We start from the raw sequence: 18791 nt of genomic DNA, 5'->3' as shown, positions 1-18791 counted from the left end.
TGTGGAACATTTCATATTTCAGCAAACTGGAGAACACTAAGGACAATCACACAAGCAGGGTTTTAGGCAGCATCTTTAAAAAAATTTAAATACCACTGTAAAATGGTGCCTTTCAGTTTCATTTCCAGCACAATGTATTTATGATATATAAATAACATGAAAACTCCAGGTACTCTGGTGGTACATTATTTCTACCACAGACTGTACCATATTATATATATCTTTTTACCATTTCCAGTACCACTTCAGTATTTTTACCATTTCCATGATTTTTCTTTTTCCTCTTCTTTCCTTTAGGGGTCGCCACAATGGACCATTTGTTTCCATCTAACTCTGTCTACCACATCTTCCTTTGTCACTCCAACCTCCTGCATGTCCTCCTTCACCACATCCATAAACCTCCTCTTGGGCCTTCCTCTTTAGACCCCTCGTCCGTCCTCTAAACATGTCCAAACCATCTTAACCTCTAACCATCCTACCTGCACTCTCCACTTAATATAATAATAATTTTTCGTCAATCCCAAAGCAAATCACAACATCTTCAGCTCTGCCACCTTCAGCTCTGCCTCCTGTCTTTTTGTCAGCCGCAACATCTCCAAGACTTTATTTGTACCATGGAAACATGGCTGCTCCTGGCACACTGTCTGTTGGCTGATCCTCCACTCCGACCACAACTCAAGTTGGGATATGTGAAGAAAAGAATTTCACTGTGCACTAACATACATATATGTAACAAATAAAGGCCTAAATATAATTGTACAGTAGAATCAGGGTAGTAATCAAATTACTATTCAAATTTATCTTATTGCCATGGTACCTTAATATCTATAACTTTGGAATGGCATCGGGCTGTGACTGCGTTCATCATGCACAATTGGCAACTGGGTAAGCAAAACAAGAAAGCAAGTACCAATTCGGTCAATGCTTCCCTTTGAATTAGATGTATTCATACCTATCGGAGTGAATGACAGGTCAAATCCACCCAATACCTAAACGGTTAAACTGTGCTGTAATAGCCAAACGGTGTATGGTTTAAATCTGCACAACCAGATCAGGTTCATCTGGATTCTCTAACTTTTTCTGTTGTCTAAAAAAAATTGTTAATTGGACACAACTTAATTAGGGAGAAAATCGGGAAAAAATCCAAAAAAAAAGAAAACTAAAATCACAACACTGGTAGCAAACACCTGACTGTTAATGACAGTACAAATTTAGACATTTACAGAGAATGTACAGAAAACACAAATATTATATTTAAAAAGATATTAAATAACAGCTAATTCTTAGCCCAGTTTGTTAACCCTGACAAACTTTTAGTAATTACAGATTTTAGTAATTAAATTAGTGATTTATTATAAATATTACTCATAAAATAACTATGGACTGGGGTATAGCTTCCTATATGATTACCACAATCAGCTTCCGTCTATGTGGTTTGCCAACTGTCAGCCCAAAATATCTAAATACATTCTGTAGTGTGCCACATAATTCATATGGGTCACACCTGTGTGTTCCCTTTCATGGCCATACCCATCAGTACCAGCAGTGATCAAAATATGCAATTCGCACTAATTTTAAACATACTCCGACATGAACACCACCACCACCACCATGTAAACTAAACTGTATGGTTGATCAATTGCTAACATTGATCAACAATACACCAGTAAACTGGTAACAGGATCATGAGCACCCAAGGCTCACCCATGCCTGTGGGGACCAAAGGCCAACTCGTCCTGTCTAATCCCACAGTGCAGTTTTATGAAGAAACTGTCTGGTACGTTTTTCTGAGTATCTTGTAGAACCTGCTGCAATTCTTCTGAAGTAAGACATTTGCTTTCGTTTTATTTTAGGCAATGCCTTACAGCAATTAATAGTTTTTTTTTTGTCAGAACTGGTCTTTATTAACTCTTCATCTTAAAACATTTTTTGGGAATGGTCATTAAAATAAACATCTAAAAATATATATTTTTTTGGTTATTGCAGAGTGTTATACATGCTACATCTACATTGATAAAAGTTAAATATTGCATTTTAACAAACGTCAGCTCAAATAATTGTTAACTTGCAGCCAATAAAAAAAAATAAATTACAAAAAACACAGCCAAACTTCACACTTTTGTGTTTTATTACTCTCAGGACTGGAGTTCAACGAGCTGCCCTGAGACTTGAGCAGAATATTAGATTTGGAATCAACCAGGGTAAACATAAAACAACATTGAAACAGCGACTGTTTTGCAGACTGTTCAGTACAAATGTGTGAAGAAAATAAAACTTTTTTTTCCCCCTTTTGAAGTCTGCAACAAAACACTTAGTTCTATGAAAACTTCCCACAAATTATTATTATGCCTTTCAAAAGAATAGAAACAATTCAGGATGTATTCAGAGACCTTGATTAAAAATAGGTTGGGGAAAACATTCAACATATCCGTCATATAAAATTGCCAACTGCCCGTGAATACATAAACCATTACATACTCCCGTCTTTAAAGATGACACTGTAACAATCCTTACATTACACATCACAAAATATAAAGTGTTGTTACAAAGACTGTGTACAAAGGACACCCAGATATGTACTTGAGACTCCAAGTCTAAATTATACATCACATTAAAATCGTTATACTCTTGTCTCAATGCTCATCCATCAAGTATTGCCAAAGAGTTTATATATTTAAAAAAATTACATTTAAATTAAATAAACTCAGGGACACTGACTTTCCCACAAACTTCTCCCAAACTGATGGCTACAACAACTTTACTTAGAGAAGGAAAGCCGAGGAGAAAAAAAAAAAATAATAAAATTATTCCAAATTATTGCTCATTGTTTTGCCACATAATCACAGTGACGAAAGAACATTGTCCATCATCAATAACCTGAGAAATACAGATTCATTAAAGTCTGTCGTATTAAAACTATGGCACTGTATGAATAAAAGTGTTCCTTCTGGGTTCTGCCTTGATGCTCATGGCTTTGTGTGCAGTCCTCACACAATATTCCAGAAGAAATTAAGGGCAGAAACTCCAGTTTAAAAATGGAAAGGACACAAATGGAAAACATGATCCCAGACTTCTTAACTTCCTTCAGTCAAGTTCACTTTGGACCTTCACCTCATCATGCTTATGCTGGTGTTGTACAAAAGAGCCATCGAAACTGAGGGACAGAGTCTGGATGCAAAGTTAAAAATGCAACTCTCGGTGGGATGATCACCAGAGTTGATGCTGGTGCAGGTTGCGGCTAAGGACGGACCGAACATCAGCTGTGAATCTATAAAAAGAATTAACTTTAAACAAAGAATGATGATTGGTCAGAAAAATGATAGTTTGCTATTTCAGGTCAAATCCTTACCTTAGTGCATCCAACATTGGCAGAAGGTTAAGAAGAGCTGTGTCGCTGGGATCACTGAACCATGATTTTATAGGTATTGCGTTATCTGTAAGAATAAAAATAAAGAAAGAAAGAAAGAAATCAATTTTGGTGCTGCTCAAAAAAACGAATTAAGAAAAAAAAAACAAAAAAAACGCTGTGTTACTACGAAAGCTGCAGTAAATGGGAATTCTAACCAGTGTTTAATCTATTCAAGTTAATCTTAAAATAAATAATGGACTGAACAGCCTGTAGAGTAATAAAGGGTGCGTGTTTGTTTTAGTTTGCTGTTTGGCTGCAATCATACTCTTTAGGCATAATTCCAGCCTCTATATAAAATTACAGAAAAAAAAACTTTTACTGAAAATAAAAGAAGCAGTTATGATCAGTTATGTGAGAGATTAGAAACCGCTTTTCCAGATTAGAAAGTTAACAGCATATTGCGCGTGTCAAACTGGGCACAAAATTGACCACTGGACAGACTTTATTGAAAATTAAAGACAGGCAACACCTGACTCCAGCAAGTTTTATTTTTTTCCCCCTTTAGCACAGATTTTTTTGTTGTTCTTTATAAAGACATAATAGATCAGAATATTTGGTATTCTTTTAGTCACAATATATTAACTTAAATTAAGATCAGATCACATTTTTTGACAAATGAATGCAGTTGAAATTTCAGGAGGTTCACATACTTTTTCTTGTCACTGTATCTGCCTGAAGTTTAACCTGCACCATAAATGAAATCCAAATGTTAAATCTATTGTTGAAAAAAAAAAAAAAAAAAAAAAAAAGCGCTTCTAATAAGCTACTTGCTCAATATAAACAACACCTGCACCAATCGATATTATTTAAGAAAAAAGAATTTAAACATACTATTTTTACCTAATATTTTTACAGCTAAAATAACAACGCTAAATTGGTACAAGTGAACTTTAATGTGCTGGAGCCGCTTTAAGACAAACTTAATTTTTATCCAATCTTCTTTTTAGCAGTCTGTGTACGTAGGCTTAAACCTAAAATAGTGAGATCACGGACTACATTAGAGCTGATCAGCTTTTTTTTTTTAGCTATAACATTTTAGAGAGTTCTATAAACTCTTAATTTTTTTATCTAGCATTAGTACCAGTCGTTAAAAGGAAATCAATTTTAAAAAAGGGATTGATCAGACTTCATCACTAATGGAAAAGCCAGCTATTTTTTTTTGTAGCCGTGTCCTTATATGACTTCTCAGCCAGTAAATAAGTGACAGTTCTGTGGAATATTTTAAGGCAGCAGGGAGTGCAAGATAGAGCAAGATAGAACTTGTTTTGTTGAAACCAAATAAATCATTTTATAACCATCTATAAGTTGTATTATGGTCTAACTTTGACATGGTATTCGTCTTCCTACTTCTTTTATACCACCAATGTCACACTTTAGACTTCAGTACTGTTGAGCACAACAAAATCATTAACTGTTTTCAAAACACATGTGAGGTTAACATGATCACATGCTGACCAAAATGCTGTGTACACATGGATAGACAAATGGTACAAAAGGAAAAAGTATGTTGTTGCTGTAACTATGTAACCTATATGCTGTAACCAACAGAACTATGTACAGACCCATGCAGTCTCTGCTTTTACACGCCCCCCCCCCCCCCTCTCAATGCATCTCTTTATATTTAAAAAATAAATAGAACCAAGTCAGATATTCATGACACACAATATAAGCTAAAAGGTTGGTATTTTACCTGGATGACTGCGATACGCCGCAGGCGAGTTGTCAAGTATTGCTATACTGGAAAGATCACTATGTATGATGGACAAGTCTTTTACATAACTACCCAGATCCAGCGTGCAATGCTGAAAAAGACACAGAATAATGACATGAATAGATGCAGTAATTTAATCTTTATATAAATGCAAATTAAGCGATATGAGCAGCATAGCACGAGTGATACTCCGGTTCCAAATTCATTTCCTAACATCACTGTTACAGTGCATTATTTGGGGTTTTACCAATTTTAGAGCAATAGTTCAACAATCAATAGAGATCTCTTTCAGTTTGAAATGTAACTACTAGAATAAACACAAAGTAGGACAGCATTAGAGTATGAGGGTTGTTTTTAAAAAAGTAGTACAGAATATCTGTTGGAATTTGCTGTGTCATTCAGATCTTCCATCATATATGCAAAGATGAGTTTGCTGTGGTCTAAATTTGGCCTTTGGCCCAGTGTCTTCGTGACTGTCCCTTATAGTGCTTTATATAGAGCTCTGTATAATGCACCGTGAGCATGTGAGTGAGGTAGCCATTTCAGACAGTCACCTGTCTGTAGTATCTGCGATTTAGTATGCCCTTGTTGTTGTCCAGTTTGTCCGCTACTGCAGAGCCGTAGATTTCCATGCTGGCGGTGAACACCACGAGCTCGAACCACTGACTGACCACCTCCAAGAAAAAGTCCACATGGGGCCTTTTATGCACAAAAAACCTAACTGGGTGCTTGTCTATAACAACCTTAAGACAAAACAAGAGGAAGAGAGAAAGGCAATATGAGAACTTTATTGGTGTTAAGTAGATCAGGCTGTTTTGAGATTCCTGACTGATGATAGTAGGTATTAAAAATTGGCTACATGGCAAAATTATTAAAATCTGTACAAAGCATAATTTAATCAAAAACTCTTTTTTTTTTTTTAAAGAGCCATTATAAAGCCTTATTTTTATGACAACAACAAAAACTAGACAATGTAAAAAACAAAAAAAAGGGGGTGGCTTAAGCATGTACACAGCCAAAAGTATGTGGACACGTAATCATCATTCCCTCATGCAAATTAGAGATTTTATTTATTTATTTTTCTTACTTATTTATTTTTATTGCTGAACTTTTGCTTAAGGATGGCCCAGTAAGTACAGCCAAATACAGTAATCGGCCATAATATGACCACTGATGGGTGAATTAAATAAACTTTATTACTAACTATACACTGGTGATGGGATCAAAGGCACCCAAAAAATCCCACAGAAATTATATATGATTTTACTCAATCAGACAGATATCAACTCTAGTTCAACTGTTTTTATTCACCAAGACCCATCACAGAACTCAATCATTGCTTCTTGAACAGGGGTCTTTGCACTGTAGTTGTGCCTTAGTCGTTTATGTCTCAACATTAAACAGCATGTAACCTTTAAATAATGCATTTCTTACTTTAAGGATAAAGTCTGGTGGAGTGCCAGGCCGTACTGTTGGTCTCAGAACCCCATCATGATGAGAGTGAATCAACGTCTCATCGAGGTCTAAAACTAGAATCTTCCGTTTCACTGCATCTGGCAAAACATGCAAAAAAAAAAAAAAAACTTTAACCAAAACCTAAAGCATTAGTATAAAATCCTCCATCACCGCATGCAACCCCTTTAAGTCTGCTGAAAGCAGAACAGCAAAACAAAACCTCACTTTATGTCCTAATCAACCACTGCCCATTTAGTTCTCTACAGACGGCTGTATTTACTGTGAGACAGAGTACATCTGCTACTGTCAACTTACTCGTCTGATGGTTATGTATTTCATCATCTTCTAGTATCTTTACTGATTTTTTTTTTTTTAAATAGCTTAAAATGGCCTTGTTGCTTTATAGCCGGAGAACATTACAGACAATAAGTGATTGAAAACAATAATTTGCTGAAACCTGGAATAAAAGATTTCCAGGTAATAGCAGCATTAACCAAAAACTAACATTCATATCTGGGTTACATTACATCTTCTGTGTGTCCAATAATCTTTTTTATTCTAATTTGTGTCAAATTAGAAATTATTAATTTACAATTTATAAATAATTATTGTTATTATTGCAAACTTGTTGCAAACTTTGTTGTGATGTAAACTTTTCAACCCATAATCACTTAAACAAACAAACAAACCAGCCACTAACACTAAATGCCCTGCCTTCTTCAGCAAGAACGCCACACAATTCAACAGTGATACTGTGGCTGGGTTTCCCTCTCGGGTTGGTTCCTTTCTTCCTATTGCCATCCAAGGGAGTTCTTCTGTCGCCTTCCCCCTTGGCTTGCTCATCAGAGACATTTTATTCATCATTCATTTATTCATTCATTCATTCATCTCATCATTATCTATACACAGTTTTCATTTCCATAAATTTTCTTTTCAAATTTTCTTTTTAATTTTTGTGAAGCTGCTTTGAGACAATGGCCATTGTTAAAAGCGCTATATAAATAAAAACGAATTGAAAAAGGTTTTCATTCACCATTCGGCATCTAGAGCTAGACCTGAATATCTGTTAAACTGCTTTGTGACAATGTCTATTTTTACCACTGCTATACAAATAAAACTGACCTGAACAGAGATCATCCTTGGTTTAGAGGTGACTTTTAGCAATTTTTATTATGGAAAAAATAAATAAATAAAAAAAAGATACTTACTGAGCCTGGTTCTAGACAAGGGTGACAAGGGTAAAATGTCATATCGAACCGTCTGATATTGGATTACCTAGAATAAAAAGAGGAAATTACAATATAAAAAAATTAAAAAATTATGTTATGACAGACTTTATATACTGCACATGTATGCATGTATATATATATATATATATATATGTTTTTACAGTACCAGGCAAAAGTTTTGATCCAAGTTTAAAATAAATCTTCTATATTTTAGAAAAATCCTGCATTTTGGATGACTTTGGATGAGCATTGTTTTGCAATGTGGAAAGAAATATCAGAAAAGACCATAAAATTACAAGAATTAGACCAATGTTTTGACTGTGTGTGTGTGTGTGTGCACGCATACAAATTCCTAGCTAAAAGTCTCCTAAGATGCGACAGTTGTGATACTGTCAAACAAAGCAAATCATTTTTCTGCATCTAGAAATCCTTAAGACCTCTAGGTTTAACCCTTTTTTTTTCTAAAAGTGCATTAATAATAGAATACTGGTCAAAAGTAAAACTACATAGATTCAACAACCATTTTAAAGGCATTAAATCAAGGCTATTGACGAATTGCTCGTTTATTTTAAAGACCTTAAAAGCTAGAGAATTCAGAGAACATAAACAATTAAATTCTCAGTCCTTAAATCTAAAAATGTAACAATTTAAAAAGATTCAAAATTAAGAAAAAAAAAATTTATCCTAAACTGTGCTGCTAAAATTTACACACACAAAAAAAATTTGCTTATGAATTTACCTATGTTTTCACTTCTGGACACGTTATAAAAATTTAAACAGCCATATAGTACTCTGACCATAACAAAAATGATGAAATACTCAAAAGTAAGGGCCATGAGCTCGGATTTCAACGTAAAAAAATAAATAATAATAATAAAAAAAAAATAAAAAAAAAAGACATTTCTTACTTGTCATATGTTCATCCTTCATTTCTGAATCACATATACTTCTGTCTCCCGTTCCTTCCCCCTTAACGCTTCACTCTCAAGCTAAATTTAGCTTAAAGGGCAGGAGTTGGTGGGAATGCAAAGGCAAACAGAAAGGGTAGCCAGGGTGAATGGCATTTTAAAAGGGAGGTTTTGTTCTAGTCTTTGGTGGCTGGACACATAATGAATGCACTTACAGAGTCTGCGAGCCCTAGATGACCCCCTTCAGATGTTGACCGTAACCTGACTGCAACCTCTTTGATAGTGGCCAACATTTTTGTATATATTAAACGTCCACTGATAATTCCTTAAAATTGAATATATAAAGATATATATACTGATAAATCGGATGAAAGAATACTTTGTATCTAAACTGTTGTAGTGTAAACTGTGCAGGGTCAGAATTGGCAGGAAATTTGTTTCTTCATATGATGCAGATATGTTAAATGTCATCACAGTTCTCTTGAAAGAAGTCCAGGTATAGAGTGACCGACAGGAGTCTCAACCAATCGGAACAAAGAGGGAGTGAACCAGCATGACAAAGTGAAAAAAAAAGGGGAGTAAAAGAATGAAGGTGTGTAATATACCTAAAGAAGGAAAGGATTAAGACTGATTGAATTTTCCGTTGTTGTCTTGTTGAACAGGTAAGACAGTTATTTTATATGTGATTTGGTGGGAAGCTATTGAATGGTCATCCAGTTCTTTTTAATTGGGCCGTTTTATAATTATTCAGATTACTGTAAAGAATGTCTCAGCTGATGTCTTATACAGAGTGTGCATTTTTGCTTTTAAATCGAACAATATAGTAAAGAGGGCCAAATTTTAAAACCTTTCTGTAGCTATAAGCAGAAAACTAGATTTTATATACATGAGAGACACTTGTGCTTCATAGTGGTCATCTTAAAAACTTGTACTACTGACTTCTTTGTATTAATTCAGACAGAGGGTTATAACTCTGAATATCTAACAGTAATGAGAACTTTATGGAAAGACTAAAACATTTAGACAAATTATTACAGATTACAATACTTTTGTAAAACGGCATATAATTCCACCTTTAATTCATAATTTCTGTTTAATACAGGATTAATCTGGTGTAGTTGGTATGTTTAAATAACATGTCCCTTCACTCATACATATTTCATCACATCTTTTCTGCAGCTTCTGACAAACATAATGTGTTCTTTACCACAGACCAAGATACACCGAGGGTTTAAGCTCACCTTTATATGGGTAACCGCTGCTGTGATAATGCTGTGACATTTCAACAAACCTGTTAACCAGTCTTAAAATAGGAGAAATTAATTCACTCTAAAAATGTATGTATATGAAAAAACACTATTGCTGTGTTTTACGTGTTTCCTGTTGCTACAGAAGCCAATATATTCAGGCAGATAAAACCTGTATGAACCTACTGTCTAGGATCCTAAAGGAGATGCAGAACTATCTAACACTAAGTTTTTTTTTTATTTGTGATAACACTACATGCCATTCGAGAACCATGAATGATTGTTATTTCATAATTTGTCTTTTTTCATTATTTATAAACAGAAGTAAAATATTAAATGATAATGGTGTATAATGTACACTGCCCGGCCAGAGAAACATTGCATTTACTTAGATTTCATTTAGTCACATTTAGCTTTGATTACAGCAAAAATGTGGTGGCCAGATCACATGTGAAAATGATTCCTCTTGCTTCCAGAACCACTCTTTCACTGTTTGAGTCCTGGAATATTCTTGTGCCATCAGGGAAGAAAAACTCCACTGATATCAGTTGACTGCATTTTATTGCCACACAACATTGCTAAGCCTGGACCTGACCAAATTGTAGTAACAGCATAGCAAAATATGGCCTAAAGAAGCTTTCGAGTGGCCATTCTGCATGAGGAGTGCAGCGCTTCATGCACTTCTCATGTTTTTAAAATTGAGTCCATGTACAGTAGCATACCAAGCAGTCCTGTTTCTTTGTTTGTTTTTTTAATGGCTACACTGTTAATTATATAAATTATAAGCCTTGACTATAAAAAAATTATTATTCATTCATTTTTCATTCATTCATCTTATATACCGCTTATCCTGTACAGGCTTTTGGTCCCAGGAAACTTTGCGCACAAGGTGAGGTACACCCTGGACAGGGTGCCAATCCATCACAGAGCACACACATCCACACATTCATTTACAAACTATAAGCAATTTGGGACTGTCAATTAATTAATATGCATGTGGGAGGAAACTCAAATACCAGGAGGAAACACATCAAGCACTGGGAGAACATGCAAACTCCACTCACACAGACCTGAGGCGGGAATCAAACCCGAACCATGCAGGTGTAAGGCCATGAAAGTCATAATGTTTCTCATATTTTTCTTATTATTAATCTGATCTCTTGAATCAATTGGGTTTACTTCATAAACTCAATAACGACCAGATAATAAAAGGCTTAACAATATCATAATAATACAACACAAGAAACTCAAGCAACAATTAAGGGGGTCATGGACTTTAGTTTAAAATTTAAAGTGATCCCTATTTTAAAACAAGTTGAGCCCTGGTCTAAATTGTACTTTTATATAACAAAGATTTATTCAGGGTTTGTTTTTTAGCTGTAAATAACTCAAGACTTAAATCAAACTTTGTGAATTGTGTGTCAGCTCTAAGGAACAGAGTTGGTAATTGCGCAGGACTGCTTTTAAGTGGGCGGGACATGTGGTTTCAGCCAATCAGAAGAGAGAGATGCACTTTAACACATTTAATGGCAAACTGAAAGTTAGAATTACAAAACCTGCCCCGCGTATTGGCGAAGTTTCCGTAGAATCACCCCCCTCGTTTCTCAGGTGTAAGTGTTGAGGCGCTTTTTGCACCTGTATCAGTGTTTAAACTTTAAGTCTTAAACCGGAGTACGACTGCCAGTAGTCTGAAACCTGAACAGCGTGGCTATATGCACTGTTTTTAAAAATATATAGGATACTCACTGTTCTTAGCGGTTTCCTGAGGATGTACAAAAATAAACTCCATAACTTGGACGTCACGCCGAAGAAAGTGCGGACACACAGCAGACTCTGAGTCTTCAGCATGTCCACCATAACACCGAAAAGTCCAAAATAAACCAGGAGCTGAAACCGTTCCGAGATCCGCGATATCATTTACAGCCTGCAGACGAGTCTGTTAACATCAGTCTTCTTTCATAATGCTCTGGGTAAAAAGGCAGGAACTAAAAGTGCACCAGTTAGGTTTCTCTTTAGTGAACGAAGCAGGTTTAAATTGTATCCAGCCCTGTTCCAAACACACACACACATAACCCGCTAGCGGTGTGTCTGCCTGACCCGGCTGAGTGAGACTCGCTGAAGGTCCAGCTCGCAAGCAGAAGCACAAACGAGCCAAACACCGTGGCAGTAAACCCCGTGTTTCTCCCTCCTCACCGCTGAAGGGTGCAGCTCGGTTAATAAGCACTCGGTGCTGAGAGACGGTTCAATCCAAACCCGGAACAGCGCACGTACAAGACCAACGTCACTTCCGTCAAGAATCAAATCGTTCACATCTGTTCGTTTTTTTCCACCTTGTAGGTTACGAAGAAAACAAACGATTTAAAAAAGGCAAAAATTAGACAGTTAAAATGACAAAGTGCCAGAGTTGGATTTTTTCCCCTCACGTGTAGTCTAGTCTAACGTCCAAAATACGGATGTGGTATCAGTTTTAGCCCACATATGAGATTGTATTATCACTAAAGTACAGTTTAGTGTGAAGGGTCTTGCTGGAGGGAGGGATAAAGGAAGAAAGACGAAAAAAGAAAATATATCACATGTCAGTGTGTCAAATCCAAGGATACAAGAGATTGGAGGACAATATAAATAAGAAAGATGGCATGGTGGTCTCACACCTCCAGGGTCCGGGTTCGATTTCCTTTCCACCTCTGGGTCTGTGTCCATGGAGTTGCATGTTCTCCCTGTGCTTGGTTGAGTTTCCTCCCACAGTCCAAAGACATACAGATTAGGCTAATTGGCGTTCCCAAATTGCCTGTTGTGTGTGAATGAGTGTGTGAACTTAAAGCAGGATGTGGGATACACCCTGAACGAGGTGCCAACATACACAGTCACATGTTCATTTACACACTACAGCCAATTTGGAACATGCAACCTCCATGCACAAAGACCTGAGGCTGGAATTTAACCTGGATCCTGGATGTGCAAGGCGACAGTACTAACCACTACACCACAATAATTTTATACAGTATTAACAATGTTACACATTATTAATAGCCACTGTAAGGTAATAAAAGAACATAAAAATGTCTTTGTCTTGATTGATCGCAATCTTGAGTTAATTCTGGACAATCATCTGTCATTTTCCCCACACATTGCTAAACTTACTCGCTCTTGATGATTTTTTCTTTACAACATCTGCCCATTTCTTTCTTCACAGGCTACTCAAGGACTTGTTCCGTCCCTTGTTATTTCAAGACTGGACTATTGCAACTTACTCCTGGCAGGTCTGACTCTGTCTGCAGCTGGTCCAGAATGCAGCTGCACATCTCATTTTCAACCCTCTCAAGTTCTCCCACACCACCCCACTTTCCCGCTCTCTGGACTGACTTCCTGTAGCTACCTGCAAAAAATTCAAAACCCTGATCCTTGTCCACTTATCTCTCAGCTCTAATCACACCACTCACCGCACCCTGTTCCCTCCGATCCTCCAGCATTGCTTGCCTGGTCCCACCGTCTCTGAGGGAGCAAGGAAGACATAGATCCAGACTCTTTTCTGTTCTGGCAACTTCCTCTAGATGTCTGTACAGAGTCTTTGGCATCTTTAAACTTTAAACAATGACTCAAGACATATCTATTTCTTAAATACTTAAACTAAAGAAAAAAAACTCTTCCTAACTGAGTTTGACTAATGCTTAGTTAGTAACCTGGTAACCTAGTATCTATCCAATGACAGAAACTTCAAATCATTTTTTGTAAGTCGTTCTGGATAAGAGTGTCGGCCAAATGCGTAAATGTTCTTTGACACTATATCAAACAGTGTGAGGATCTGTAGGTGATTAAAGGATTGTTTTTTATTTTCTATAACTGATTAAAATATTTTTTTTAAAGTCTGTTACTCAATATTTCATCTAAACTTTACCATAATAATAATATCACTTACAGTCAACTCACATCACTATAATATATAGTATAATTAGTTACACTATATTTACCACTATAATAAGATAAACTTCAAAGCGTTCTGAAGTAGGTATTTTAGTGTGTCCATGGTATCATGAACTGAATCAGAAGAAACCTTTATATTAAATGAAACAAGTGTCTGACTTTAAAATCTATTTTCAGATAGGGAAACTGATTGATAAATAGTTAAATGGAATTGAGCTATACTGTATATGATTAAAATGTCCAATAATCTTTACACAGTACCAGTCAATACCAATATCTTTTGTTTGAGGATTTCAAAGCAATAAAATAAAACATCAAATTAGTTAATTAAGGAACAACAACATCAATCTATCCATCTTCAACCGCTTATATAAGGGCGGGTCACGGGGATAGCAGTTCCAGCATGTAACCCCAAACTTCCCTTTCCCCAGCCACCTTACTTAACTCCGACTGGGGAATCACAAGGCGTTCCCAGGCCAGTGTGGAGATATAATCCCTCCATCTAGTCCTTGGTCTGCCCCCTGGTCTACTTCCAGCTGGACGTGCCAAGTACACTTCCCAAGGGAGGCATCCTGGTGACATCCTTACTAGATGCCTGAACCACCTCAACTGACTCCTTTCCATGCAAAAGAGTAGCAGCTCTACTCTGAGTTTCTCATGGATGAGTGAGCTTCTCATCTTATCTCTAAGCGAAAAGCCACCTAACCATCTGAGAAAACCCATTTCGACCGCTTGTATTCGCGATCTTGTCCTTTCGGTTATGACCCAACGCTCACGACCATAGCTATGGGTTGGAACAAAAATCTTTGCCTTTTGGCTCAACTCTCTTTTCTTCACAACAGAGCGGTAAAGCGCCTGTAATACCGCCCCCGCTGCTCTGATTCTCCGACCAACCTCATGTTCCAATGTTCCATCACTCAAGACCCCGACATACTTAAACTCCTTCACTTGGGGTAACGACTCGCTCCCTACCTGAAGGAGACAATCCATCGGTTTCCTGTTATAAAAAACAACAACAGTCAGTTGTTATTTTATAGTTCTTGTAAGAACAATATTGTCAAGTGCATTTGCAAAACCCATCAAGCACCATGATGAAACTGGCTCTTATGAAGACCATCCCAGGAAAGCAAGACTGAAACTTACCTCTGCTGCAGATAAGAAGTTAATTTAGAGTTATCAGCCTCAAAAATCACCAATTAACAAACAGGACCTCAGTTTAGCGGCAATATGAAGGCTTTACAAAGCATAAATAGATGCAATTTTGCATATTTTGGATTACTTCAGCCCTGTTTTACAATGTAGAAATAAATTTAAATCAGGAAAGATCATGAAATTAAAAGTTTTGACTAGTAGGTTAAATAAACATTCCTAAAATAACTGAGTTTGGGAACAAACAGCATCATGAAGATGAAAAAAAAAAGATTAAAATATATAAAGCATTTCAAATAAAGCTACACTAAATATGTTATTAGAATAACATCCCTCTGTAAAGCATGGTGGTGGTGACAATGTTATAGGCAAGCTTTTTCATTAGCTGGGAAACAGGACAACCCTGGATGTCACTGGGTAAATTTTTACTGTAGGACCCAATGTTGATTGCAACATATCACCACAGCGGTTCCCGTACCACTGCTATGCGGATGACATTCAACTAATTTCACTTAGATCTATGCGTGTCTTGGAGACAGCTTATGGACAGACCCTGAAATTTATTCGCAGCAAAATTAAATTGCTGTTCATCGCCAGAGATTTATCCTCTGGTCAGGATCTTGTCCTCCGTAGAAAAAAACCTCACATTTCATCTTCAGTCACTAAAAGCAGCCTTGGGGTAACCATTAACAATAAGTTGTCCTGTTCCTGTCATATTGCTAATCTAAAATGTACATGTTGATTTCTCCTTTACCACATAAGAACACTCTAAAAAACGCTGGGTTGTTTTTTCTACCCAAGCGCTGGGTTGCCTCTGTTGGGTCATTTTTCTGGGTTATTTACAGAAAGTTGGGTAGTTTTTGTGTAACCCAGCTGCTGGGTTGAAGTTTGATTGGCCTCTTCCCCAAAGTTCACCGGTGGATTCAGCGGCTGTCAGTCAGAGCTTCGTGTCTCTCTTCAGCTCCCACACCGCTGATGACGGTTCATTTAAGGGAAAATGACGTTAAATACAAGGTCTGTATACACATGTTCACTCACCTAAGTCACATATGACTAAAAAAATATTGCTATATGTGAGATTTATTACTGTTACCGTGTTAAGGTTACACTTAAACTTTCAGGCTGGTCTGAGGTAAGATAATTTAGCTGACAATAGCTGCTACAGTTAGCCAAAGAACCCCACCTGTGTGTAAAGGAAACGGATAAGATGTCAGAGCTTTTTATCTTTCTCTGTAGAATGTTTGCAGGGTGACGAAACTGTAACTGTAGTATTAGCATGACGCTAGCATTTAGTTAGGTTGCTAGCGTTAGCAACCACATTAACATTAGAACTTTATTAATCTCACTGTTCAAGACAATAAAATGCTGGGGTGTTACAAAACACTGACCCTCTCACAAATATACACACCTGCTAACCCTCCTGTTTTTCACTAGTTAGTAATTTACTCCGCGGTCAAAAGTCGCCCGCGTTTCTCCCGAGTTATAACAATATTTTACACCTTTCCCCCTTTGACAAGTAGTATGCAAATATGACTGCTGCATGTAAGCTAACGAGGTAGCCCTCTTTAACCAAAGTTGCTTGTGACTCAGACTAAATTAACTATCAGTCAGCTGTACAGATAACTACTAGATGGAAGTATTAACATTTGGGTGATTGTAATGTGCCAGTATGACACCAGCTATGACAATGCAACTTTATATATATATATATATATATATATATATATATATGAGCTTTATCCCAAAAGCCATGCTTATTTTTGGTAGTAGCTGTCTCCATGTTTTTGTTTCATGTTACCTATACCCTAGCTTTGTCATTTTTTTATTTAGTATAAATCCTATTACACATTAAATTGATAGTCTTATTCAGTTTAATCTTTGTTATTCAACCAATTTTTAACTTTTTCATTTCTTTCTAAGGTTGGCACCAACATGGTGGAATACCTCTAGCAGGTTGAAGTGTCAAGGCCGTACCTCTACTGTACATCCTGACATTGGGAGATAATGACCAGCGCTGCTCTCAGGCATTCGTCATTCTGTTGGGACAGGCTCTGGAGCAATGCACACTACTTGGGGCGGTTGATGTGTGCTTCAAGGCATTTAATATTTTTGACATTAACTATTTAAAGTAGTGTGCTCCTGTATAGAACTTTTTGTAATGTTGTAATGTAGTAATGATGTCGCTGTTGATTATCTGTTCTTGTGCTTTTGAAAAATAAACGTTTTTTCTATGAACATTTAATAGGATGTTGTTTATTGCATATATGTATGGTTTGCAAAACTTTTAATTTTTTTTTGTAATAAACCAGTATATCAAAGTAATTTAACTGTTTAATAGACGTGGGTAGTTTTTTTTTTTTTTTTTAACAGATTCACTGTAAAACATGAAAATAATAATAACCTATTTGGTACAATTAACTCAACATTCCAGTTAAAATGAACCAACATCTGGGTAGAACATTTAACCAATTTATGTGGTAGAATTAACCCAGCATTATAGTTAAATATAACCCAGCATTTGGGTTGAATATTTAACCCATTTTGCTGGGTTAAATTAACCCAGCATTTAGTTAGTCCAATAGTTACCCAGCAGCTGGGTTAAAAACAACCCAGATTGGGTTGTTCTTAACCCAGCATTTTTTAGGGTGAAGGATTCACCCATTTCTATTTCCACAGGCTCTGACCTCTAAGCACCGTTCAACCAGCAACTGATCCAGCATGCAGCTGCACAACTTGTTTTCAACTTTCCTAAATTCTCCCACATCACTTCGTTGTCATGCTCCCTTCACTGGCTTCCTGTAGCTGCATCAGATTTTAAACAGTGATGCTTATCTACAACTCCAAAAATAGGCTAACACCCTCCTACCTCAACTTATGTATCTTTTCCTCTAATCTCATTCTTTATGTAGTAAAAGGACAGAAGAGGGAAGAAAGGGCTGACGGGGACAGTAGCAGAGACTATAGTTAGTAAATGTAACTTCTGTCCTTAACCTCAAGGAAATTAAAAACATCATCTCATTATATTCAAGCATGATTTCTGTTAAGGTTTTATTTCAGGAAGTAATGCTATATGTTTACATAATGTGTTCACCTCTATAGATCTGGCTTGCTTGTTCACCAAATCCAGAGAAAAGCTAATTTTTTGTTACAAGTCTGTTTTTGGTTAGAAGTGATGCTTATTGGTCAATGAGCACTAAGCCTCGCCCCCACATACAGTAAAAACAAGCTTAGCTACCTTAAAAAGACTGGACTGTAAACGCAAAATTCATAAAATAAAAACAAAGCAGAATAAGAAACATAATTGTAAATCAGCAATCAAAAGCAAAATAGGCTGTGTGGCTTCAGATAGCTTTTTCATTTACAAAATTTCATGTTTGCAGTTTTAGTTTAACAGTTATGATTTAAATAATACATTTAAGAATTTTATTTATATGTTAATTTTTTTGTTTATAAATCAGCAGGTATCACCCACTATGATATCACGATAACTAGGTCGTGATTCGATTTGTATTGAGATTTATTTTTTACACAATTCTAAACAAACTTAGCAAGTAATTTGCTCCCACCACACTGGATGAGGGCTGCCTGCCAAATTACCTCTGCTTAATCCAAAATAACGCTAACCACTCATGTGGTTAAGTGTTTTAGTGCCTCCCTTACAGAGGTACATGAGCTAAATTTTTTTTTTCTCCTGATGCACAGGTGCCTACATGTACTTCCACAAGCATCCTTATCATATCATGAGGTTAGACCATGTGTCTG

General features: G+C 36.4%; 1 protein-coding gene across 1 annotated transcript; it reads right to left on the bottom strand.

Moving 5' to 3' along the window:
• Nucleotides 1-2110: 2110 nt before the first annotated feature.
• On the bottom strand, nt 2111-12216 carry ctdnep1b (CTD nuclear envelope phosphatase 1b). Its single transcript, XM_053487308.1, has 7 exons — nt 11706-12216; nt 7784-7850; nt 6555-6673; nt 5675-5863; nt 5100-5211; nt 3350-3434; nt 2111-3268 (listed from the first exon to the last, which is right to left on the bottom strand). The coding sequence occupies exons 1-7, from the start codon at nt 11874-11876 to the stop codon at nt 3208-3210; spliced, it is 804 nt and encodes a 267-aa protein (XP_053343283.1). The 5' UTR covers nt 11877-12216; the 3' UTR covers nt 2111-3207.
• Between the last annotated feature and the right edge of the window lie 6575 nt (nt 12217-18791).

The sequence above is a fragment of the Clarias gariepinus genome, chromosome 1 (genome assembly GCF_024256425.1).
Source record: "Clarias gariepinus isolate MV-2021 ecotype Netherlands chromosome 1, CGAR_prim_01v2, whole genome shotgun sequence".
NCBI classification, from domain to species: Eukaryota; Metazoa; Chordata; class Actinopteri; order Siluriformes; family Clariidae; genus Clarias; species Clarias gariepinus.
Note: the sequence above shows the minus strand (reverse complement) of the source record. Positions and strands in the feature narration are given on the sequence as shown.